This window comes from Melanotaenia boesemani, chromosome 11, assembly GCF_017639745.1.
Source record: "Melanotaenia boesemani isolate fMelBoe1 chromosome 11, fMelBoe1.pri, whole genome shotgun sequence".
NCBI classification, from domain to species: domain Eukaryota; kingdom Metazoa; phylum Chordata; class Actinopteri; order Atheriniformes; family Melanotaeniidae; genus Melanotaenia; species Melanotaenia boesemani.
In genome coordinates this window covers 24,286,395-24,311,425 of record NC_055692.1, presented here as the reverse complement: position 1 = coordinate 24,311,425, position 25,031 = coordinate 24,286,395, and the positions used below count along the sequence as shown (strand labels likewise).

At 39.8% G+C, this 25,031-nt stretch overlaps 1 protein-coding gene across 3 annotated transcripts in view; it reads left to right on the top strand.

Moving 5' to 3' along the window:
• Positions 1 to 25,031, top strand: part of LOC121648922 (tetratricopeptide repeat protein 28-like) — a 190,354-nt gene that overhangs the window by 99,755 nt on the left and 65,568 nt on the right. For all 3 annotated transcript variants that reach the window (XM_041999400.1, XM_041999399.1, XM_041999401.1), the window contains one exon: positions 15,721 to 15,868. In XM_041999400.1, the coding sequence (XP_041855334.1) occupies positions 15,721 to 15,868 (148 nt within the window). The remainder of the gene's footprint in view (positions 1 to 15,720; positions 15,869 to 25,031) is intronic.

Here is a 25,031-nt window from a genome sequence, read left to right as displayed (position 1 = left end):
TTAATGCCACAACATGATAAATGATGCAGGGAGAATGGTGTTGGAAACTGGTTAGGAAATGTGCAGTAACATTTTTTTTCAAGCAAGGAAAGCAGGAACATTATGCACCAAAGAGAAGCAGCACATGAACCTGTGTGCTTTTGTTGCATGCTGATAAACACATTATGAAATAAAGCTGACATGGTAACAAAGGTAACCCCAGTAAGCATGGAGTAAGATGCTCAAATATGTGTATTGTTCTTAAATAAAACTCATGCAATGTCATCTAATGATAAGTTATGAGTTTGAGTCCTGCTTTTAAGGTGGAGGTCCAGAGGGTGTTACAGTAGTAGCGGTTTAAAAGTTCCCATCCAAGCTGAAAGCCAGGCGAATACCTGCCGGCTTCCAGCCCAGTTCCATTCCAGTTCCAGCCAGCTGCCTTCCAACTTCCAGCCGCCAGAGAGGCCCCCTCCTTCTCCTGGGAGTGTCGATGTTTTAATCAAACTCCACCCATTCCTTGTAATATAGGGTAGACCCAGAAGATGGCGCTTCTCTCACAGACTTCTCATCGCCCGTAGTCTGTCAGATTTTATCTGAATTTACACTGACCGGCAGAGGCGCCACTCAAAGCACCTCTGATGGCCAGTCACAATTCATAAAAATGCATAAAACTTAATACATAATCATCGTTTGACGTGGAATGTGAAATTGTAACATGCTTGTGCGCTGCCAATTGTTTTATTCAGAAATGAATGCTAGTAGGTTAATAAAACCTTTCAAATACTGGATCACAGCCCCTAGCTCTATTCTCAATAGGATGTATTTATCATACTGATTAATCTTTTAATATTAGCATTATTAACATAGACAAATCAGATTTGGATCAAGCAACACAGAATCTGTTTGAGGTAGCTAGGAAGGGTTATTTTATTCTCATATTATTTATTTCACCTCCATAAGAAGACAGGGCGACAGATAAAAGCCCCACGCAGGATCGGAGATAATGTCTTCCACTTCAATGTGTCTAATCGCGGGGGGACATCCAACACTCGCTGTGCTGCGACTTCCTGCTCGCCGGGAATCCCGATTACGTCACCCCTCCAGGTGGGCTATTCCCCGACACGCTCTGATTACCATTCCAAAAGGTACTGTATGCAGCCCCCAACTTGAACATGCGCCTTCTTCAACATTCGCACTTGCTCCAGAAAATTACCATCTCTTAGGCTCCTCCACCACCACTTTGACTGTGGATTGATACGTAAATGAGCCGCAATGAGGCAGCTGAACAAGTGACCCAGTTTTGTGATTGTTGCACATTGGGTAAGAGTGGTCAAACGAGTCCAGTTTGTGTTGTCATGCTACCAGAAATTCAGTAGGCTAGTCGGTCCTAATGCAGTGAATTTCCATGTTAATGTTGCCAAATTCAATAGCATAGCAAGAGATGAAAAAAGAAACAACGATATTTCTTCAACATGTTAACCAAAATATTTACCTCTTAAAGCATAAACCAAGTATTTACAACAAGCAGTGTGCTTTTTAACGTTAACGTGTGCCATAGCCTACTGCACCGCTGTTCCTCCTTCCAAGTCTTCTTTTTTATTATATTGTTGTTTTATCATCTGAATATACTACAACAACACAGAGAAAATATATGAAAGTTTATTTTACGCTGGTATTTGCGCAGCAGAGTTTTCTGCCGCCGGATTTGTAGTCCAGGAACGGAGAACACAGCTGCTGCCAGGAAAGGTGGATTACATTTTGTTAAAGCACAGCAATCTCCGAGTAGCCTATTATAAATACCCTCTCAGTGGCAAAATAAAACACACTGGTCTGGTTTAGTCTTCACTCTGAAATGGTTCAGTCAGAGGAATATAAAGCTGTTTAAAAATGTTGAGCAAGCTTAAAATAAACATTCATAGGCTATCTATGTGTTTTAGATTAACACAATGATAAAACAATAGGCTATAATAATGGAAAAGAAGCGGTGCAGCATGGCAATGATGCGTTAATGGCTCGGTTCGCGGGTTAAACATCAGTCTGGTTCGGATTTAAATGGAATAAATACATTGGTGACGAGTCGGGTTCGGGAGTCATTCTAACGGGTTAGAGCAGGTATGCGTAGCAAAACGGAACCGTGCAGGACTCTGCTCTAAGCAGTTCGGACTTGGTTGACCTGGAACCATTTGACAATAAAATCTGGAGCCATCCTGCAACGCGCTCGCTTAGGCGTCCAGTTAAACCGTGTTTATTCAACCAGTCCCTACTTCATTGCATTCATTCTTTCCTCATAGCCTACGTGCACATTTTTTTCAAGATTGTTTATGTCAGTTTTGTTTTGGAAAATGAAAAAGGAGTCTTTGCGCAGAACTTATAACATTATTCTAATCTTGCCACTTGCCTATTTTATTATTGTGTATTTTTGTAATAACATGTAAATTCACTGCATAGGAACCAACTAGTCTACTGAATTTTGTGTGACAACACTAACAGAACTGTTTTGACAATGCAACAATTACAAAACTGCGGCTCATTTACTTATCAATCCATAGTCAAAGTGGTGGTGGAGGAGCCTTGGAGATGGTAATTTTATGGAGCAAGTGCGAATGTTGAGGAATTTAGCCTTTGTTCAAGTTGTGGGCTGCATATATGCAGCCCACAACTTGGTATACCTTTCAGAATGATAATAAACAGAACAAGACACACCAAACCAGGAGCTAAGACCACGAAGTTCAGCATCATGCTTATCTATCTTTGGCGTTTTTACACCAACATTTTTATACACTGGATAATGATAATAATTATCGATTAAAGTCACGGATAAAACTGCTGTTGTTAAAACACCCATCTCTTACAAAATCTAAAATGTAAAACAAAAAAAACAACAAACAAAAAATCTGGATCACTGTAGAAATATCTTTATTCATTGCTGATCATCTGGCCATTGAAGCGTTTTTATTTGGAATTGGGAACAAATATTTTCCACCCTGTTATATTCTGTTCCACTCTGTTATGTTCCATTCCACCCTGTTAGTAAGGTGTTTTTTAATTTTTTTTTTTTTTTACTAAAAACATTGAGGACTGTGAACCTTGTTGCACCATATTAGGAAGTGAGGAACATTAAATTGATTTTGCTTTTCTGTTCCCAGGTCAAAAGGAATGTAATTATCTCTCATTTGAAATACTTGATTATGCTTTCCTTCTTGCCTTTGTGGAAACAGAAACGTGATAATCTCTCACTTGAAAGCAAGCTGGACGTACAATAGTGTGATGACGATGAAAACTCACATGACCAATGCTCAATAAAGGGTACATGAAAATGTGAGAAATGGTCAAAAGCACAAATACCGTTTGTGGTGAGTGAAACTATACAGCACAGTCCACAAGGCTCTTTTCAAGCACACTCCTCCCCCCAAGGAGTATGCTTGAACAGCTAACGGCAGGTAATGGCTGTGTTTACAAATGTAAAGGTGCTAATTGTTGGCCATTGAATTGTTAATTTCAAACCGGGCAGCCTTTTGGTTGTACTCTGGGCATGGTAGAGGGATAAGAAATCTCTGGGTTTTCTAGTGTTAAACACTGGAAGCGTCGCCAGCGGTCTTTTGATGACCGCCAGTCACGCTACCATGCTTATAGTGTATTAAAAACTAAACGGCTGAACCTGGTATTTTAGGACTTTTATTATATAGTTGTTGTCTATAGTTTTACCTGCTTACTTGTTTGGAAAAGTAAACACATCAATATTTACGAGCAGTTTAGCACGTCTAAACTTCCACAGAGCCGCTCAGGGAGACTCTTTCTCAGCCAAACTGTCGTATATCACAAGGCTATGGAGTTGTAATAAATGGCCGCCCTACTCTGCTTCTGATTGGCTGTAAGATCACAAACCCTGTGTGATGATAGGCTGCTGGTTCCTGTCATTCCTACCAGCCTTTGCGCATGTGCCTGCTTCAGACAGCGGGCAGGCAGCTGTCCCACCGCTGAGACACAGTTGTATGACGTTTTATCACGTTTTATCACTAGATCGCTATGAATAAAATCCAGGGACACTTCATTTCACAGTATAAACCATTTATTTACTTATCTACTTAGGATAATAGCACTTTGAGGCCTAATTCAGAATATAGGTTGGGCTGGGTCCGGACTTTTGTGATCCCTGCTTTACACATTATCAGTAATGTTATTTTTACCTGCCGATATTACGTTATGATTTTGTCAATATTCAGTTATGCAGCAGCTGTATCAACCCCCACTGTGAATAACTTACGTTGCAGTCAAATGACCGCTGGCAGCGCTCCTCGGGATGTTTAGAAAGCTCGCTGCTAGTGACATTCACCACTTAGCCGACTTGAGGAGGTTGTGCTTTGCCTCATAACACCATTAGCTACACATGTCGGCTTTTTTGATACATTTATTTGACGCCATTTTCAAATCAAATCATTTTTTAAATGTTGGCAAAAATGCAACAAATGAGCGACACAGCTCATTATAAACTGTTTAGAGAGCAGCAAGATCAAATCACTGCTCCTCCCCGTGGACAAAAGAGGGATTGCAGCTGTTTTTTTACTTGGGCTGCTTAGGGGCAGAGCCTCGCTGACGACGTCATTGCGGGGGATTACATTACCCCCACAGACCTGTGAAGGATCGGCCAAGGATCAGTCAAGGACCAGTCAAGGACCAGTCAAGAACCAGTCAAGGACCCATCATGGAAACAGGGGAACTTTTAAACCGCTACTACTGTAGTGTGCGTTTAAGTTATGGCCCAGGTCTCAAGGAGGGCCAACAGCTCAGTAAATGATGGCAACGGGGTTGGCTACATCAGTTGGGGTCATCACTCCCAGGGTATCCTGCTAGGTAATTCACACACCTTGGCCATATAGGGAGAGATCTGTGCCTTTTCACCATTTATCACACCACTTCTATTAAAAAAAAAAAAGAAAGAAAAAAAAACAGAACTGCTGGTCTGCGGTCAAGAAAACAGTGATATTATTCCAGTGAAGAAAAAAATGTAATGTTGGAAATGCAAAGCTTTTAGTATTTCGCTTCTGCCAGATAATTGTGCTCTTACTGGCCAAACTGCATCCTCCAGGTTTTGCTCCACAGAGCTGTGAGTGTAGATCAGCAGGTACGGACAATGTGCTAATTTGAATTTGCTGGTTTCCTGATGTTCATTTGCAAAAGGGTGTTGCACTCCTGCATCTAGCTTGGGGTGATTATTACCACGAGAGAGGGATTTAGTATTCTGCTCAGCCAAAGCACTGACATACAAGGGTCCCTGCTTTCTGTTTCTATTAGAGTCCAGGCCTGCGGCTGCACAGCCAGCACTTCAATGAGTCCTTTCTCTGTGCGTGGCCATTTTACTGCTGCAGCTGCCGCCCTTCTAACTCTCTAGCTTAAGGATAGAAATATGATTCTAGAGAACACCCATGGCCTCCTCATGCCCCACCTCTCTGTTTTTTCTTCTTTGCTCCACTCAAGATTTCACATCTAATTTTCTCATCACCCAGTGACACTCATTCCCTTAAGATTTGCAGCTACTGCGAGATCACTGGTGCCTTCTGTAAGTGTGTATGTGCACTGGTATTGATCATGGTTGTGTCTTTGTGGCTCTGGGCTGCTGCTGCTGCTGTTATCACTGCAATGTAAAGGGTGGGGAGGTGGGAGTATGGTTCACAGCTTCAGAGCAGTTTGTGTTATCTGCAGCGATTTACAGTATGCAAAGAACTTTAGCTTTTTCTCTTTGATTTTTATATTTGAAATGTGCTAAAAAAATGCAGCTGGTTTGATGTGACTGCTGTCTAGAAGTCAGAATATGGCCACAGGGGATATTGGCTTAGCTGTGAGTTATTTCCAGTCACTGTAAAGACGTGTCAGAGGAGTGTGTCTGGTTTTATCAGATCAGGATCACTGCTGGATTTTCCTCTTCATTTAAGTCTGTTGAGATAGTAATTACAAAAGGTAAATGTGGTTTAACATTTTCATTTATAAAACAAAAGGTTGAAATTGTGATGTGTGGATTTTTCTGTATTTTTTCCCCATTGTTATCTCCTTAAGCCATAGTTCTCCTCTGCTCAGTGGTGGTGTGGATGGGACCCTTATGATGGATTGCTTTATTGGTCCTCTTGAGTGCATGCATGTGGAGGACTGGGTGCAACTTGTGCATGCTCCACTCTCCCCTTCCTCCTTCTTCCATCTGCTAGTTTTTTCTAGTTTTCCTAAAAGTTCTCCCCAGCCACTCCATCCTTTCTCTCTGACTTTTTCAGACTTTCTTTCAGAAATGTATGCCAGGACACGTAAGCACACTTGCATTCACATGTGATTACACACACACACACAGACACGCACACACACACACACACACACACACACACACACACACACACACACACACACACACACACACACACACACACATAGGCTGGCTCACTTGGCAGCATTGTGTAGCACTCAAGGCACCACTCCTCTGTGGCCTTAGTGATTAATTACTTTTAACAAAGCAAACAGAGTCTTGCTTGTCTGGATCAATCTCTTCCACATCTTGGTGTGAACTGCTGTCACCAGTAATTGCCAAACTCTGTGTAGTATGAAAAGAGGTCTACTGTCACCTCTCCCTGGTCCTAATCTATGCCCCTCAGTTTTCTACACTTGTGCCCCTGCTCCCCTGGCTCCTCTGTCCTTTTTTTCCTCCTTTATTATTTTTTTATTTCCCCTCTGTATCTCATTTTTTTCCCCGTTGTAACTCCCCCGATGCTTTGGGAGCTGTGATGCTTTTGAATACAGCTGAGATTGGTAGTCATGTCATCTCATCTTACCCCAACCATTTATAATAGCTGCCGTAAGCTTTTAGAGCAGCACATAAAATGAAGCATCCTGCCTCTTTCTATCCATGCATACTAATTGGCAATGCTCCGCCAAGCTGATCAAACACCATTAATCTATTTGTAGTATATATTTGTTTCTAGATGAGAAAATTAATACATTCCGTTACTACAGCCAGCTGGTTGCGGTGAGCCCCATTGATTGTTGGCATCCACAGTATGACTCATAGCTTGGAGCAAGTATTTTAGTTGGCATACTGTGTGCGTGTGTACGTGTGTGTTTATATGTGGGTTTTCAGACGGTAGATTACTTTTATGCTCATACAAGTTGCCAGAAGTTTCAGTTAACATATTTACCATCTTATTTTCACATAAGACCCATCCACAGGTGGTAAGAAGAAGTCTTTAATTCATTTTATCGCTGGATAGGCCATCGAGCCTGCCTGCATGCATTGAGATAGACATCAAAGCCAAAGAAATGCAGCAAGCGTTATTAGCAAGCGGACACAATTAATGATGCATGGTGATGGCCAAAGAACGCTGATGGAACTTGCTGTTTAATGAGCTAACACAAAGACTGTGCAGATGTGTTACAAGACTATGCAGTGTTATCAGGGAGAGATACCCTCTTTCACTAGATCTGTGCCAATTAGTCCTGCTATGGGAGTTGGCTGTCGGGATTTCAATCCAAAATAGTAGCTGTTGCTAAAATGTGCTTTAGCAGCACTGTGAAGCCGTCACATATTTAGTTTTTCTGTGGGTTTGACATGCTTCCCATCAAAATGGTACTAGTGTTCAGCTCAGCTGCATCTGAGATTGACCCATAATTCTCCACAGGAAACAGCTCTGAAAACTGCTCTCTTCATTAATCATTAATAAATCCAAACTGGTCCACTCATAATCTCACTTTTCTCAGCTTCTGGTATTTTTCTCTGGCCTAGCAAAGTGCCTGAGCATGTCATATATATGATAAGTAGAGGAGCCTGTCCGCGTGGGACTCATCACACACTTAAATTGGTGCGGCATGGAGTTCATATTGCAGTGTGGCCGAGGGGGAATTAGCGAGTCTATATATAAACCTGCGCTGCATGTGTTGTGAATTAAAGTGCATTTATCTGATAATCGCTAGGGAGATCTCTGTGTGCACAAGCATGGCAGAGCTGTGGGGTTACAGCCACAACAAGCCCAGTATACAGATACTGCTGCTGCACTGGGAGATGGAAAGAAGAAATAGGTCATTCACAATAAAAAGCTCAGATAGCCAGGATGGCATTGTACAGTATAGGAGGAAGGAATAACAAGAGACACCCCTGTGCCTTCTTCATGTGCTAACCTTTATTTCCCTCTTTTTATGTCAGTCCACCTCCTTGTTGTACATGTCTGACCCTTTGGGCTGAACTACTATTGTCTTCCCTCACCCTGCCCTCCTCTGTGCCCAGTCCTCTCAACTTCTTAGTGCCTTATCAGTGATTCAGCTTGTCTTTACTCAATCATGTATGACTCCTCACTAGCAGAATTGAACACACTGAGCCTCGTGCCATGCTTTCGTTAGAACTCCCCATAACGGCGGAATGTGAGTCTTGTGAAGTATTGCAGGGCAGCTCTGGAGAAGCCACACTGGTGGGCAGCTGTGCTGCTGAAACTTCTTTGATGAGGCAACTTTTCACAAAGGCCAGAGCGCTCTAATGAACCCAACTCAAGTGCTGACTCTGGCAAAGAGCTGTGCCTACTGTGTGTCACACTCCAAGGGGGTAATGACTTGATTTACTTTGTTTCTCTTTGGGATCTTAAATGAGAATTGCTCCAAAAAAAAACAACCAAAAAAAAAAAAAAAACACCAGCGGTCTCAGAATACTTCTGATTTGGCAGCTGATTTTTGGCACAGCAAAAAATGCCAGTTCGAACTGCTTTCTTTTTGCACAGACCAAACAGAAATGTGAGTAGGAAGGCTATATACATTTTTTGAACTACAGTACTTGTCTCCCACTAAAATCAATGTAAGAGCGTCGTGCTTTGAGGAGTTGTCAAGGGAGGGTCAGATGGAAACAAGTACCCATCTTAATGGTTAATGAAAAGCCTGGTTTCTCATATTGAGGCTCAGCCAGTGTTTACTAATAGGTGTGCATTTTTCAGCCGTGCTTGAGTTCACTGTCAAAGCCAATTAAAGGAGTACAAATTAAGATGGAGGACATGGTGCCTCAGGCCAGGAGACCACATAACCAGTGCCAGGTCTCCCATCACTGTTGTGCTAAATGTATCAAAAATCCAAATAATCTGAGCCATTGATAGAAATGATCAAAATCCAAAATCTTTTTTAAGTTTGTCAACTTATGACTGAAACAGGTTGGCAACAAGATTAAGTTAACATTTTAAAATTGCTTGATGGCCTTTTTGTGATTGGAATAGTATACTCTATACAATGTAAATCTTGAGGGTATTTTCTAATGAAGTCCTTTATGGCTACCTTTAGTCTAGTCTGGTTGGAAAACACTTCTGCAGCCTGGAGGTTGCTCTCTTTTTCAGGTTCACCATCTGGTCTTGATTGATTAAAGCCCCTTTAAGTAATTAATGCCTACTTTAATTGAGAGTCAGCCCCTGTGGCTGCAGGAATCGTGTGCAATGCTCAGGCAGAACAGAGCCAAGGATCTAGTTGAGAGGGGCACGGAAATCTGTTTAGCACCCTGACCCTCTCAGCCGCACATCTAAAGACTCTTAAGATGCTAATAGGAGTGCAAGTATGCTAGCTGCATCCATGTGACAAATCGAGCTATAAATCATATTGGTGGAGTGTGACATGACTTTTCTAACATTGGAATTAACATGGTTGGAATGAGCTACAGGTATACTGCGATTTTATCTGCTGGTTTATCACTTTTCATTGGTCTGTTTCCTTTGTGAAAATGCTCTGTTATGGTGGACATGCACGTAGCAGAAAGAAAATTGAATTTCTCCTGACAAACAGTGCATTGTGACAGGATGTCACTGCACGACCCCACAGCTTGCATCTATTGTGCTGTCTCATCTGTTGGTGATAAATGAACAATATCAGTTTTTTCCTTTCTGTTTCACTTTGTCACAATAGATGTGCACCACAAAGCCTGACCTTCTTTATTGACGGTTCCCTTTGTCTTTTGGTAATTGTTTTTAGAAAACATTAAACCATCCTGTAGTCAGATAATGTGAGACACAGTGAATACAGAGTGGTCAGCATTGATTCCACGTACCTGACTATGACCTTTTCCGATCTAAAGTCCTGCGCTGCCTGCCAGTTTGATGGGAGCTGGCTAATCGATTTCTTGCTGCAGTGAGAGACTTTCACGCTGAAATCTCTTCCATGCAACCCGAAGTTTACCTGGATTTTACTGTCACCACTCACTGAATAATACAACAATTACTATTTAATTGCCAGCTCCACAAAGAATGATTAGTTTAATTTACTCTCATTAAAGCCAACTAATCTAATAGGCTAATTAAGGGCTTTGGATGAAACAGCAATCACCAGAGTCTACAAAGCCCTTTGGGAAAAATATATCAATGGATCATAAATATTTTACTATGTCTACCTACATGCAGATTGTAAGGTTCCTTAATTTGACTTGCAAAAGCACTTAATGTTCACCTTTGTTAGGTTTTCTGCTGCTAACAAAGAAATGGCAGTATGATTGTCTGAAGTCAGCATATTAGAAAAATCCTGGAAAAGCAACATTTATTATTGATTGGCTAGATTAATAAAGAAAAAGCCAGTGTGAGGAAAATTCAGTCTGTCAGGCTTTTTTCTAACTGACACAACAAACATGCACAGATGAACACATACTTGATCGATGCAGGTCAGGGCCGTTTGCTGGTTTAGGGTTTGGTCTTATTAGATTGGGGGAGATGGTAATAGACAGGCAGCTGTATCTTGATTCTGTCCGTGTGACCCTGAGGCCAGAGGTTTATGTTTGACCCAAGGCAACGAATGTAATGTCCCTGCTACCCCCCGGCAAGGACTGACCTCAGACCTCTTCAGTCCTGAGGGATAAAGATCTGTACCTGCAGGGGGTTGTGTGGAGATGGATAGAAATTTAGCTTTTAAGTAGGTTTAATTAAGTGGAGTCTCCATTGTGCTTCTTCTGTGGCTGTCAGCCTGTTGAGCAGTAGGCCCAAAACAGCAATCATTTCATTTAACTTTCTTCAGTAGGTCTCCCAGCTAATTTGCCACGGTCGACAGTTATCCCTGGATATTAAATTAAGCAGCTGACATTCTGTGTATCCAGTGAATCGACTGTGTCACCTTGAAAAACGTGGTAGCAGAGATGTACAGGGAACGGCATAAGCGCGTGTCTGAAACCCTGGTCGACATATGACATTTCTGGTCCACGATGGAGGCCCCAGCAACAGCAACTACAGTTAAGGAGCAAGGAAACAGAAGGAAGAGAAGTAGCAATTTTTCCTGTGACGCTATTAGTGTTAATCTAATCCCAGCACCCTGGCCTGGGCGGAGAGCTGATTCCAAGTAATACATGCTTGTTGGAGACAGATGGGTGTTTTTCTGGAGGAGATATTGACGTATTTTTCCTGAGTTCGTATTTACGTGTGTGTGTGTGTATGTATGCAGTGTATTTGTAGCCTGCTGTCCCAATTTGATATACTGATTTGGGTTCTGTTTTGTTACCAGCAGGAGCTCTGTTCAGAATCGGTGTTTTGGCATCACTTGCCCTGTGTGTGATCAGAATCCTTCTGCAGCAGGCATATCTTAAACACACTACAGCAAAGAGGGGTGTGGCGCTGTCAAAGCAGTGCTTATGTGGCTTCTATCGATTTCCACATTTGAGTGCATCTCTGTTATTGTTGATCACCTATCAGGGCACAGCAAGCAGAGCCTAGCTGAAGCTGTTGTGATTCAGTGATGGGCTGCCTGGATTGTGCACAAGTAGTTATCCCCTTTGATTATAGAGACATCAGTGTAGTTTAGCTTTCACAGCTCTGATTGTATGGCATTAAACAACTTCAGCTGACATAAAGAAGCTGACATGCAGGCAGGTTATAAATTTCACTGTCCTTGATTTAAGGCATGTACAAATTAGCTTAGCAATTAGATTTTTTTAAAATAAAAGATTAATGATTGGCTGAAAAAATACCCATATTGTCTTTGAATCACAAAATACATCTAATTCAACTTGGATAAATAAACTATGGAAGAAGGTATGTTTTTGGTCAGTAGTCATCCTAATATGAGAGTCTAAATTACAAACTTTGCACACTAACCTGTATCAGGCAGAATGCTGAGTGCATACACACAGCAAGTCATTATTGCTCTATGCCAAATAATACTCATGTGGCTCACTATTCACAGCCATTTGGTGTAACAGCACAGCTAGTCGAAGTATTGAATGCTTCCTTTAAGCCTGTTAGACCCACATCTTGAACAAGGGTAAACAAGTGCAAACACAGACGCGTTCCCTGGGGCTGAGGACACCCCTGGGGTTATAGTGTGCTGAAGAGGATCCTAAGAAGGGGGCAAGGACATATGCTGAGACATTAATCTGCTAATAGAAAAAGAGCCTCCAACAGCTGGTGTTGCGCCAAACTCACAATCTTAATCTTGTCAACTTTCTGTTCAGCTGCTCTGACTGTGAACCTCATTGTGAACAACAGAGCTGTCACCAGAAGAAAACTGTCCATGTTTCATTATAAAAGCCTTGTTAGAGAGAAACAGAGCACATGCAAACGTGTGCATTAGCTTTTTTGTGTATATGTGTGCACTGGTTTTCTGCAATGTGTATAACAGTGTATTAAAAAGATTTTTTTGCATCATTTCCTCTCTTCCTCCTAAGCATAAAAACATGAATATTTAAAACTACATCAAACAAGCAGTCATGAAATATTAAAATGTTTGAGAAAGAAGAAAAGCTTTTATCCTCTCTTTCATTTTTAAGTATTTTGTAGCCCGTCTTGCTCTCTCTTTCTGTTCAATCACACACATGAACACACGTGCTAATGCACATGCGCTTTAGCACTCTCAGTATTTACCCACAGGTTGGAACGACAAACCTTCCATCTCTATCCACTCATCTGTGGTAACAGTACATTGCTGCATTAATTATAGGAGGCAAGCATGCAGGAAGGTTCAGTAATTTGCCCATGAACTGAATCTCAGGCACAACACATCATTGGAAGACTCACTTTGTGGATGTCATGTTGTACAAGATGCCAAGCAGATGCCGAAGATTTCAGGAGGGCATGTGTTTAAAAAACTTTGCTTTCTGAAAAGTGATTTTCTGCCATGCATCCTGTTTATGGAGATGTTTTTGGCTGAATGATTAAGCACCCACTTGTATTATGCAGTTGTGTATCTAATGCTGTATGTTGACAAGGAAAGTTAATCAGTGGAGTACTCTCTTTCTCTTTCCCCCCTTCCAGTGTACTGCTCTCGATCTTTTTCGCTCAATTTGTCTCTCTGTCAGGCTAAGAGCTAGAGGCTCTGCTAATCACTGAAGCAGCAGCTCTAAGCAGATGCTGCTGTGTTTTTAGAAAAGATCCTGTTAAGCGTGAATTAAAGAAATGTGTAGGGGTAAAATCTTGCTCTTCCTTCACCTCACATGCTTCATGCCGCTAGCATAGCCAACCTGTTGGTGTAATTGCAGTAACTTTAACCCTTACAGTATATCAGGCTTTTCTATTGAGGGCTTTATTTAGATGTGCCAGTCACAGTTTTTCTTGTGCCTCTGCAGTATTACTGTCACTATTGTGTTTAATTATTATTCAGCCACTGTAAAATAAAGCAGCACTGGCTGAAGGCTAAGGTTATTCTGTGCATATGTCTTTGTACAAATGTATGATGTAATTTGAAGGCAGTGGGAGATTAATGGAAGAACAAAATCTTATAAGGCTATATGGCACATTGATTCTGTCATTTTTGCCATGCTGCTCTCATTTATGCATTTATTCTGGTGCTTGTGCTTGCAGTGTTTTATTGTGTCCTCTGCACAGTTGTCAACCTCATGTTCAACTGCATGGGCTACAATGAAATGATTAAAAATGATGCCTGCTTTCGTTTAAAGAAAACCTTATTTTATCCATCTTCTTTCTCCTCATCCTTCCCTGGTTGTCTCAGTGAGGGCACTGTGCTTTAAAAAATGAAAGGGGGAACGGTCATATTGTAGGCTAAATCTAATCAAGGGAAGAAGTGCTTTTAAATGTCTTTTGTTCCCTTGGGCAAAACGTTTGCGGGCCTCTCACTTCTAACCAACGTCCTGCCCAAACTCCACCGCTACAAGATGCAATTAATATTGAGCGGCTACCCTGGCCTGTGCTCCCATCATATAATAACAGTGTTAGAACAAAGGTTAATGCTTTGAATTTAATCTCTGTCCTCGTCATTTTCAATGGAGTTGTGGAGGTTTCATTGGAGGAGGAACTGTTGAGAAGGGGGGCACCTAGTCTAGAGAGAGATTGGTAGTCAGTGGGGGCTCAGACAGAAGCAAAATTAATTACTGGTCTCTATAAATTCAATGTCATGTCTCATTTTCCTTAATCCTCCCCGCCTTTCTTACTTTCTAGTGGCGCTAACAGAGAGGCTTGGGAAGACTAATGAAAAGGCCTCTTAGATGCTAATGACAAATTAGTCTTTGTGTCACTTTTGGAGGCTGGGAGTGGAATGACTGCCGACTCACTGAGGAGGTGGTCAGAAGGCAGTCTGGACAACAGTCCAAACTCTTTTCCCCACACACAAAAGCAAGCACAGAAACACCAATAAAGGAGAGGTTAGGCTGCAAAACACAACAGTTTCTCTGCCTCACACAAAGCTTTTTCGTAATGTTCCCCCATGCTTCACCACTGTAATTGTGTGTTTCTGAGACACAAGCCCACATATGTCTATTCTCAGAGACAGTTTCGACTTCTCTTTGGGGGATTTAGTGGTTTGGATCTTGAATAATGAGCTGAGTCTAGTTCCATCTCTCTTTGCGGCTGTTGTTAGACTGGACCAGAGTCAGGCTCAGCAACTCACTTGGATTATTGTCTGATCAGGCCTCAGACACAAACATACTGAGTCACATGCCTGGATGAAACATTATGCTTCTTTTTCTCTTGTGAGTCCAAGTAGATATGTTGAAGAGAGAGAGAGAGAGAGAGAGAGAGAGAGAGAGAGAGAGAGAAACACTAATTGATGGGGTTTGGATCCCAGAGACAGTGTCTGTTTTAAGTTTTAATCTGCAGAATGTACCAAAACATTTTAGTCTCTCACAGAAAGATAGAATATGTCACAAGCTGCATGGACTTTACGTCTCAGTGATACTGAATTGTTATGCATCCAAGAACTTTAATGCCTGAGAAGAAATGACTGCATAAAAAATCTGTTTAATTTTTGCCTGCTTGAGGAGGCTTTTACACATGACACATGTGCAGATCTGATATAAGATTATTTAGTCTCTAGGCCACTTGTGATACTATTTTAAAACTGTTTCCTGTCAAAGGGAACTGCACAATCTAAGGTGCTTATGGGTGTTCTTCTTTAAGCTACAGTCAGACCTGAGAAAATATAAAGTCTTGTCTTATTCTCATTTTTCTTTCTCTTTACTTTTCAAACACAGCCAAAGACAAAATCCCAGTGCTCTACTTGTGCATTTTATCCCCACAGCAAATAGATGAAAAATATCAAAAAAGAAAGTGAAAACAGTTTCTCCTGAGAAGGCAGCCAGCCAGAGAGTAACATGTGCATTTATGTAGAACTTATAATCCAATTAACAAGTACAAAAAACCCAGTGATCACTCAATAATGGGAATACAAAGCAGAGAGGTGCCATGTTTGGGGACCTGCTCATGTGGAAAAAATGCAAATAGCGTGAAATGAGTGTGTCTGGTAATGTGTTTGAATAAAGTCCCATGCTGTGGCAAACGACCGGAGCCCCTGATAACTCTCTCTGTTCTCCTTTTCTCTTTACAGGCATACTTCCGACAGGGTGTTGCCCTTCAGTACCTTGGTCGCCATGCCGACGCACTGGCCGCGTTTGCCTCCGGGCTGGCCCAAGACCCCAAGAGCCTACAGCTACTGGTGGGCATGGTGGAAGCCGCCATGAAGTCACCATTACGAGGTGAGATGTTAAAGCTTAACGCAGTGCACTCTGTGTGTGTTTCAACACACAGTTAATGTGTATGTCACCCTCTGAGTGCTTCACCATCTCTACATGCTTTGACCTACAGCAGCCTCCCTGATAATCCTCACTCTGTCAGTCAATAATCATGTAAGGGTGACTTTACCTGTCAGTTTTTTTCTTTTTAACCCATTTTGCAGACAGGCCATCTCTCTATCTGTCTATCTTTCTTTCTTTGTAACTGACTGTTGGTGTCAAGTACTTACCTAAAGACTCTAAGGCATGACGCTTGCAGCTTCAGCATATCTTATTGTCAGTCAAGCTGATCACACACACAGATAGCTTGTTATCTTAATGAGCATCCAACACTAATGGTATTGTGTGTGCCTACCCCTGTGTAAGCCTTTGTCCAAAAGCTGAGAGGGTTTTTTATCTTGTGTATTTAAGGCAAGATTTTTTTTAATGTATTATTATCTGTTTTATTGGGTGGCTGCATTGACTCTTACAACCATATGCAATCAGTTATGAGCCTCAAAACAACCCAATGGTTTTAACTCAGATAAACAACACAGAGGATTTATCATTCTTCAGATCTGGATGGCAGAGACTGCTGACATAGTCTGAGTCACTCCTCTGTCTTGCATTGTCATCACCTTTTGCCAAAGTGTGCTGAAACTGTGTCTCTGCATAAATGTGATCTTGTTTTATGATCCAAAAAATTACTCAGCTGTGCAATGAGATCAGTAACTGTAGTGCTTTGTTCAGCAAGGAACCAGAGTTACCAGAGTGATGCAGTCTTTCTCAGAATAGCTTTATGCAGATGCAGAAACAGAGAAAAAAAATTGCACAGACAGTCAAGAATGGATGGCCATCTTAGCCACCATGAGCCTTTAAGCCTGTCATTGGAATCAAAACAAGAAAAGATTTTGGGAATGAGCCCAGACCTGTGCATTGTGAACGAGAATAGGGCTTCTCAGTTGGGGATGCCTAACATTTAGCCCCAGCCACTTAATCTCTTAATTGTTTACCCTATTTCCCAGAGTGCCAGGCAACCACTAGAGGACCTAATCCAAGGTGTGTTGAGGAGAGGTAGCTAGGTCAAAGGATTAAGAACAATGATCCTCCCAGAGGGGCTCTTGGCACATTGGGGCGATAATCAATGTTACGCCAGCAAACAGGGAGGATAATCAGCGTTACTCGGCCAAAGTCCCTTGATAAGTGAAAGGTAGGCGAGCGCTGCTTTTCTCCTTCAAGGCGGCACACTCATCCCAGGATTCAGTTTGTTGATTACATTTGCCTGTCTACATTTTTTGGGGTGTTGAATTAATCAACACCAAATAAATTAGATGGTAATGCCTTAAAGAGGCGAGTTCGCTTTAAAGCAAAAGTACAGTTTGTTGATTGATTAAAGTCGAGTTACATCTTAAATTGTGTCCCTCCACTTGTTTGTTTTGGGTGAAAATATCACAAACACACACACAGATGCACTCAAAAATCCTTTTAATTAACCTTCTAATTATACTTAAGTCTCTTCTACTTTGTAGGCTTAGCAAACACTGTAGTCTTCCTGTGTGTTTACACAGTAAACTCAATGTTGTTTCCATGTTGCCAAGAAGCAGCTGATAGTATCTACTTGTGATTGCATTGCTCTTTTATCGCAGATATCTCAGCACACCCGATGTTTTCAGTCCTTCTAAAAGAAGTTTATTTTATGCCCGCGGCTGAAGAGATCCATTTGGTGACATTCAAACCCAAATAAGCAAACCATAACAATATGAAGCTATATATCTCTTTGGGTATTTGGAGGGTAGTAAATACATTGAATTAAAATGTGTTTCCATGGTAGATTGTGTATAATATACCATTTAACTCTCAACAAAGGGTTGCCATAAAGGGCACACTCGTACAATCTCGTCTCCTTCCCCTTATTGTTCTTCTGTCTGTTCTCATCTTCATCTTGTAATTATGTATCTTTGCTACAGTTTTTCTTCCAATGTCAGTACTGTCTATCTGTATTATTGAAGTATAGGAGTATAGGAAGTCAGCTTTTAGTTTTATATATTTAAGCCTGTGTAGGGCTGGGTTTAAAAAATCGATTTATCAGTTTGAATCGATTCAAATTTAATAAATCCAATATCAATTCATAAAGCTTTAAGATACATTTTTTATATGTCTTTTTTTCCAGTGACATATACAAACACACATATATACACAACTGGTTTCCTGTGTTGCCTACGTCCAAAATCAGCTTCTCTTGCCGAGATGATGTCTAATTCAGATGTTTTCATTCACCAGTGTGGATTACATTCACCTTTAAACTATTTTGCAGCGCATTACTGCACACATTAGCAGCTAATGCTAACACAGCAGGCGCCACCATGTTCAATGACAGGAAGTGATGTCATTACACACAAACTTTAAAAAAATCTGACATGGTCATTTAAAGTCCCGTTTCCTCTAGAACAGATTAACAATTTGTCCTTTTATCAAAAAGTAAACAGTGTGATGCTATTTATTTACATGACGGCATGTCATAGTTGCTCTCTGTGTCCACGGCAGTGAGCACACACACACACACCACATATGCGCACACACAGGTGATCACTTCTGTCACTAGACAGAGTGCACGCATTGGAAAACATACCAACCAGTTGAAAATTGGACAAAAATATGAGAATTTTCTAAATTCTCTCAGGCAAGTGAAGATGGAAGCATCTTGCTCCAGTGAGGAGCAGATGTTACGCCGATGGTCGTCATGGGAATGCTCACAGCTGAACAAGCTGAATTTAAGTCATTATAGCAATTTCTGAGTCATATTACGGCTTAAAATGGATCCAGTATTCTTTGTAGGTTTTATTAACATCAACACAGTGAATCTGGGGAACTACTGTATTGTTCTGGTATTTCAGAAATGTATGCATCAGATCAGATTCTTACAGTTTTCTGATTACTCCCAATCTGATAACTGATGTTTGAATGTCATGTAAATGCACTCAGTGTTTGATAAAAATAGTTATCTGGTAATGTCTTTACTATTCAAGAAAAATAGGTGGTGCTACATAATTAGCTGAAAATGAATTGATATTGAATCAAATCAGATTTAATTAATTAATGAATTAATCAGATTCAAAATCTAATCGAAATAGGTTGTTGTTGAATCGAATTGATTCAGGTTAGTGATGATACCCAGCCCTAGTCCCTGCTACACTTCAGTTTTTCGTTTAGCTGCTGTGGACCAGTGAGTCTAGAAAAGTGATTCTCAAACTTTTCGAGCCATGACCCCTAAAAAAAAACGTTGGTGTTTTTTTTTAATTTGGTGTTTGCTACCCCCATCCCCACCCAACAACTTCATCAAGGTCATCCTGCAGCCATCCTTTCAATGTAAGGCTGGAAAACTTAATCTTCGAGTTTCATCAAGAATCTTCATAAATAGGGGTTTTTGGTTTTTGGTGGGTAACCATTGTGACAAGGGACCTACATGCCCAAAATCAGCTTTTCTCATGGAAATAATGTCAAATTCCGATTTTTAATATTGCATGTGTACTGACTCTTTTGTTTATGCATTTAATTTAAGATTTATCTCCTCATTCATGGTTTAATTTTACAGCCCTGGTAAAAATCCCAAATATATTTGATAAATGTAGGCTATATATATTTTACAATTATCTGGCGGCCCCCTGAAATTATCTTGCGACCCCCCATGGGGGTCCCAACCCCCAGCTTGAGAACCACTGGTCTAGAGGATCCATTAGCTGTACTGACTAAAAAGGGCTTTTCACTTGCAGAGGAGGCTGTTTAATGCCATGGCAGTTATTAACCAAGCCTGGATCATTTGCTATTAAAAGACTGCCCTTGAACCACAGTGGCTGGACACCGTGCTCATTAGCATCTGTTCTACTGAAAGTAGCTTTAACCAAAGTTACTTTAATTCTTAAACACTGCAGACACCACAGTGGCAGTTTTGCAACATGATTTTTACATAATTTAAAACAAATTGAAATGATTATTCATCCTATTTATGTTCAATTCAGAATAAAGCAGACAAACTGCTTTTTATTCTACAGTCATTTGAGTTTGTCCCTTGATCACCTAGCCAAAAATGAAAAGGACTTAAATAATCACCAAGTATTCAAAATTAATTAATTATTAAATTATTAAAAATAATAATAATAATAAAAACGAGCATAAATAAACCACAGTACAAACATTTTGTTTTCTCTAAACCAACTGAACAAACACACAATGCACATATTAAATATTCTGGTCACCTTCCAACTCTGGACTAAGTTACAAATATCATTCACTTGTGCAGCAAACAATTTTTCAGGTAGGTTTTTGTTGCAGGATGACAAAACTTGATTTACAAATACAAACTCTGAAATTATTTGCAAACACTCATTTACAGGGGCAGAATCTTTATGACTTTATATTAAGCCCTTACATCTGTTCATCTCTGTTGTATCTGATAAACATTTGTGAGATTATCAAGGGACAAATGAGGCAGGTGTTGGTGGTGATCCTCAGCTTTTTTTATCACCATGGCTGTGCACAAATCAACTGCTCTTATCATGGTTACTGATTGTAACCCAATCCAACACCTGCAATGATGTGCTTCAAATTTGCTCTTCACTAAGTTAACCCAATTTTATTTAATTTAAAAAATGTATCTGCAATTTAAGAAGCTTGCATAGGTTATGCAAATTCTGGCATCCAGGAAAGATTTATTTCCATTTTCATGAATGCAAATCATTTAGCTAGCTTGTTATAAAACATACTGCAAAATGACATGTTTGGATAAACCAAGACTCATGCATTGTAGTAGGACCATTTATAACATTAAGCTGTCTAAAAAGCATTATCTAATGCTCTGACACCTCAATGATGTTTCCATGCAAATCTCTAAGTTTGGTTTACTCAAACTTTAATTTAAACTGGAATGCTCCTTCACGCAGCTGTAAATATTCACTAATGTGCCAAATCTGTTCCTAGAAATAAAAATTGAGTAAAATTGGCAAAGAACAACACTGAGTCTATTTACACATGAACATTTTAGAGCTGGACGTTAACATGAGGTTTACCTGTAGTATTATGTAGCTGATTTTGAACAGACTGCCACTAACAACCAGCAAATGAGCATGTGAAGGTCCAGATGGTTGCAGAATTTTGTAGAAATTTAAAGGGGATGAGATGGTAATGCTAACATTAAACATTTAAGCTTTATGTAGGTAAGCATTTGCATGAAACTGAGGATTAGAATTGGAAAATATGGTGTGTTAGTTAAAATATTAAAACAATATTAATTTAATGCCAGTTAAAAATAGTGCCCTTAAAAGAAGTGGTGATATTTCCTGACATTACCAACGACTACGCAAGTCATGGAGAGGAAGTCGCCGATAAGCTTTGATTTAGTGTTTAGTTTTTATTAAATTATATTCAGCCTATGAAATTATATGCATGCCAGCAGAAAACTAACACTTGAGGTGTTAATCTCTGTAATATGCTATTGACTATTAAAAAGTCAATAGCATTATTTATCTTCACATGTAATAGCTGTTTGTCTATAATCCAGTTACTTCTGTCAGCTGAAAGCAAATTGCGCTCTGCTGTATCTCTTTGACCATTCCTCAGTCACACTTACTGTATGTCTCGTTAAGTCTATGGCCACACCTCAACCTAATGAATCTACTTCAAGGAAGTGAAAGATTCCCCCAGACGTAGGATTTCTGTATTTCCACTGAGGTCTAAAGTTTTGTAAACATAAGGCAAATTAATTGGCAGTATGGAAAAAAACAAAATCTTTCCTGGCTGCTGTGTCAGGACAGCAAGGCTGACTATAGTACACCAGCTCAGAACAGCAAAAGGAAGTATGGCTCGGCTGCATTCACTGGAAATCTGACACTGCTGGTTGCGATGAGGTGTGGGTGGGCATATCATATTTCTGAATTTTAACCAGTGTGAGACATTCAGTGATTAGCATTTTATTTTTCTGATTCACTGCTTTATTCTCATGATCACAGCTTTCTCTCTCTATCATTCCCTCATTAATTTTTAAGCCTGTTCAAATGCCACCATATGTGTTGAAGACTGTATCGCCTCATTTTCTGGAATGAGGCATGAATTTCTAAGTTTCAGTCTAATACTGACAGCTATTCTATATTCTAGCAAATACAAGTGAACATTTAATCTCAGATTTTAGGAGTCATGGTGTGTAGTATTTCGGTTTCTGTTGTTGGAATAACATATATAATAATATAATTAAAATATAATTTAATATAATTAAATACAAACTGCCATGATTTATTATATTTATGTAACAATGCTTTAGAGTTTTCTGTCTGAACATAAAAGATTTTCACAAAGTAGATTAAAATACAGCTGAGAAAGCAAACAAAATAGTTATGTTGGTCATATATTTATTGAGGTAAATCATCCAGTATTACATACATATTTGTGGCCAAAAAATATGTGATATCTCATAAAAAATAAATACATACAATACATACACACCAAAAAAAATATTGCATCCCATCTGCAGTTTGTGAAAAGATCAGGTGAACAATCCATATTATTGTTGAAAAAATATCTTATGGGCAGTTGAGACCAAAATAAAGGTTTTTTTTTGTTTCTATGAGAAGGACTATGTTTGGTTAAAGGAAAAATCTTGTAGTATGAGAGCCTAGAATGTCCCATGAAGTTTGGGGGTGGAATAATTATGATTTCTGTCAGGTTTTTTTTCAGTGGAAATCTTGCTATCACTGACTAATATTTAATTTAAAATATCCGAAATGAATTGAACAGAATTACAAAAGAAAGTGGATCATGTAACAAAATTATCTTAGCTGACAAGTTGTTCTACCAAAGGATGGTTAAAGATAAACATAGCCAATGTTTTGTGGGAACAAATCAAAAGTCCTTACTTTAACCTTTTCTTCTAGTTGTGGGAGTAGTTGCAGCTGTTCTGTACGGGGGAACAGGCTAAAATTCTTAAAAGCTGAAGTGAGAACTGAAAATGTTTTAGTTTTACTTCATAACTGCACAGGGACTTCATGATGGATACTAACAGAGGCATTTACATGCTACTTGCATGTTTGTAAAACATAAAATAAATAAATAGCTGGGCATATTTTTGCCTTATTTTGATTGAGTTCTCTTGTTTTTAATTTAAGGATTCATGTGAAAATCTACTTTAGGCCATACTTGTGCTGAAATATAAAGTAGTAAATAGCTAAACCACTGGTGTCACATCCTGAAATACAGAAGAAATAATGGATCACACTTGTTTTTACTCTTTAGGCCCCAGAATTTCTCAAAAAAATGTTTAATTTTGACATCAATTATTTCAAAGGCTGTATCTTGGAAGTGGATAGAGATAAAGACATACAGTAGATGAGAAAAATGTTAAATATTCGATATGAACCAGAGTTTGGGAGTAAATTTACTTAGATTTTTTACACATTGAACAATAATCAGCAAATAACATTATCAACAGTGTTTTTATGCTTTTTTGGTAATATGCTCTGTATCACTGACCACATCCTCATCAGCTCATAGAGTGTCTGTCAAACTTGATTTTCCTCACTCGATCCCCCCACCCCCAGCCCCCTGGAGAAAATAGTGTTAGGATGGAAGATGCACGTGTCTGTCATCTCGTGGTATAAAGTGTTAACAGGTTTTGGCTTTTCTTTATGGAAATATGGCCTGTTTCATTCAGTTACGCTGCTTGGTGCAATATTGCTGCTTTGGTGCTTGGGGGTTTATAGCATGAAATGCAAAACATAATATATATGATTTAATTTAAGTTTATTTGCCTGCTGTCACTACAATAAGGCATGGCACTAGCCATGAAAACACTGTTGTAGAGGCTTTTTGTCTGTGCATTAAGCGGAGAAAGTTAACAGTGAAATTACTTTCTGTTGTTACCTGTTTGCATGTTAATGAGTTGGAGTCTTGCATTATATATCTCAGGGTTCAGTAAAGGCTCACTTCAGCATTTGTTTGCATGTTGGTGTATGAGTGTGAAATGACACACTCAGGCGTTGTCAGAACTACCTGTTTATGAATGCAGCAGCCATGATATTTTTTATTTATTAAAAAAAAAGTGTTTGACTTTTTCCTCAGTGTTTGATTTATGACTCAGCTCTCGGTGTCACTCTGAAGGCAATTACAAGCTATGAATGGATATTATATGCAAGCACTGTCTCCATAAGCACGACATTCTGCCAAGTGCTGGAACAGAAGTGATGCTCTTGAAAGAACATCATCAGTTATGCTTTTGTGTGCTTGTGTGGGGGATGCATCTTCTGTCTAGGTGTGAGTTCCTGCATATTGAGTTTTTTTCAAATATTGTTGAATCTAAGTGTTTCTCTTAAGAAATTCTAAACATTTTATTAAAGCCCAGATGACACATGGCCACACTTTGTATGTTTGTGAAAGGATGTGAACATCTTATACATAATCCTCTGTTCAATGATTTGACCTAATTACAGGCTACTCTTAAAATATTTGCAAATAGAAGGCCCTGTGGATTTGCCATCCTCCAGCTATGTTTCTACAGATTAATTCAAATAAATCAGTAGATGCAAAGACATTCACACATTGGGCATGTCTTCCATGCTTTTCCCTTCATGATGTTTGATGCTGGTATCTGCCAGAGGGCTTTATAATCTTGAGGGGCTGTGGATCCCCAATCCCACGTGGCCCACCATTGATTTATGTCATGGTGTGCATTTTCAGCTTCTTCAGAGGTCACCTTGTATGTCTCTTTTGCTCTGCATTCCCTCCCTGCAGCTACGGTTGTGCATGAGCTGCATTTGTTTCCCTGTCACTCTTTACACCCCACTTCAAAACCCTCTCATCGTTTTCTTAAACTGCAGTAAAAGAGAAGGCAGAAATATGCTGTAATCTTGTTCTGTGGTTTGTAAAAACAAATTTCCCACAATTGTCTAAACCTGGGCCATTATTATGCAGCACTGTTGGAAATTGCCTGAGATTAATCCAGTCACAGTGGAAGACTAAAAAATGGCTCATACCGTATATTGAGTTATTGTCAAGTTGTCAGTGAAAGTCGTCACTCTGTCAAGCTGCAGGCTGTGCTTATCGAGGGAAACGAAACACAACAATTTCTGGAGGAAAGAAGAAAATGAATGCAGACAGCAGTCACTTT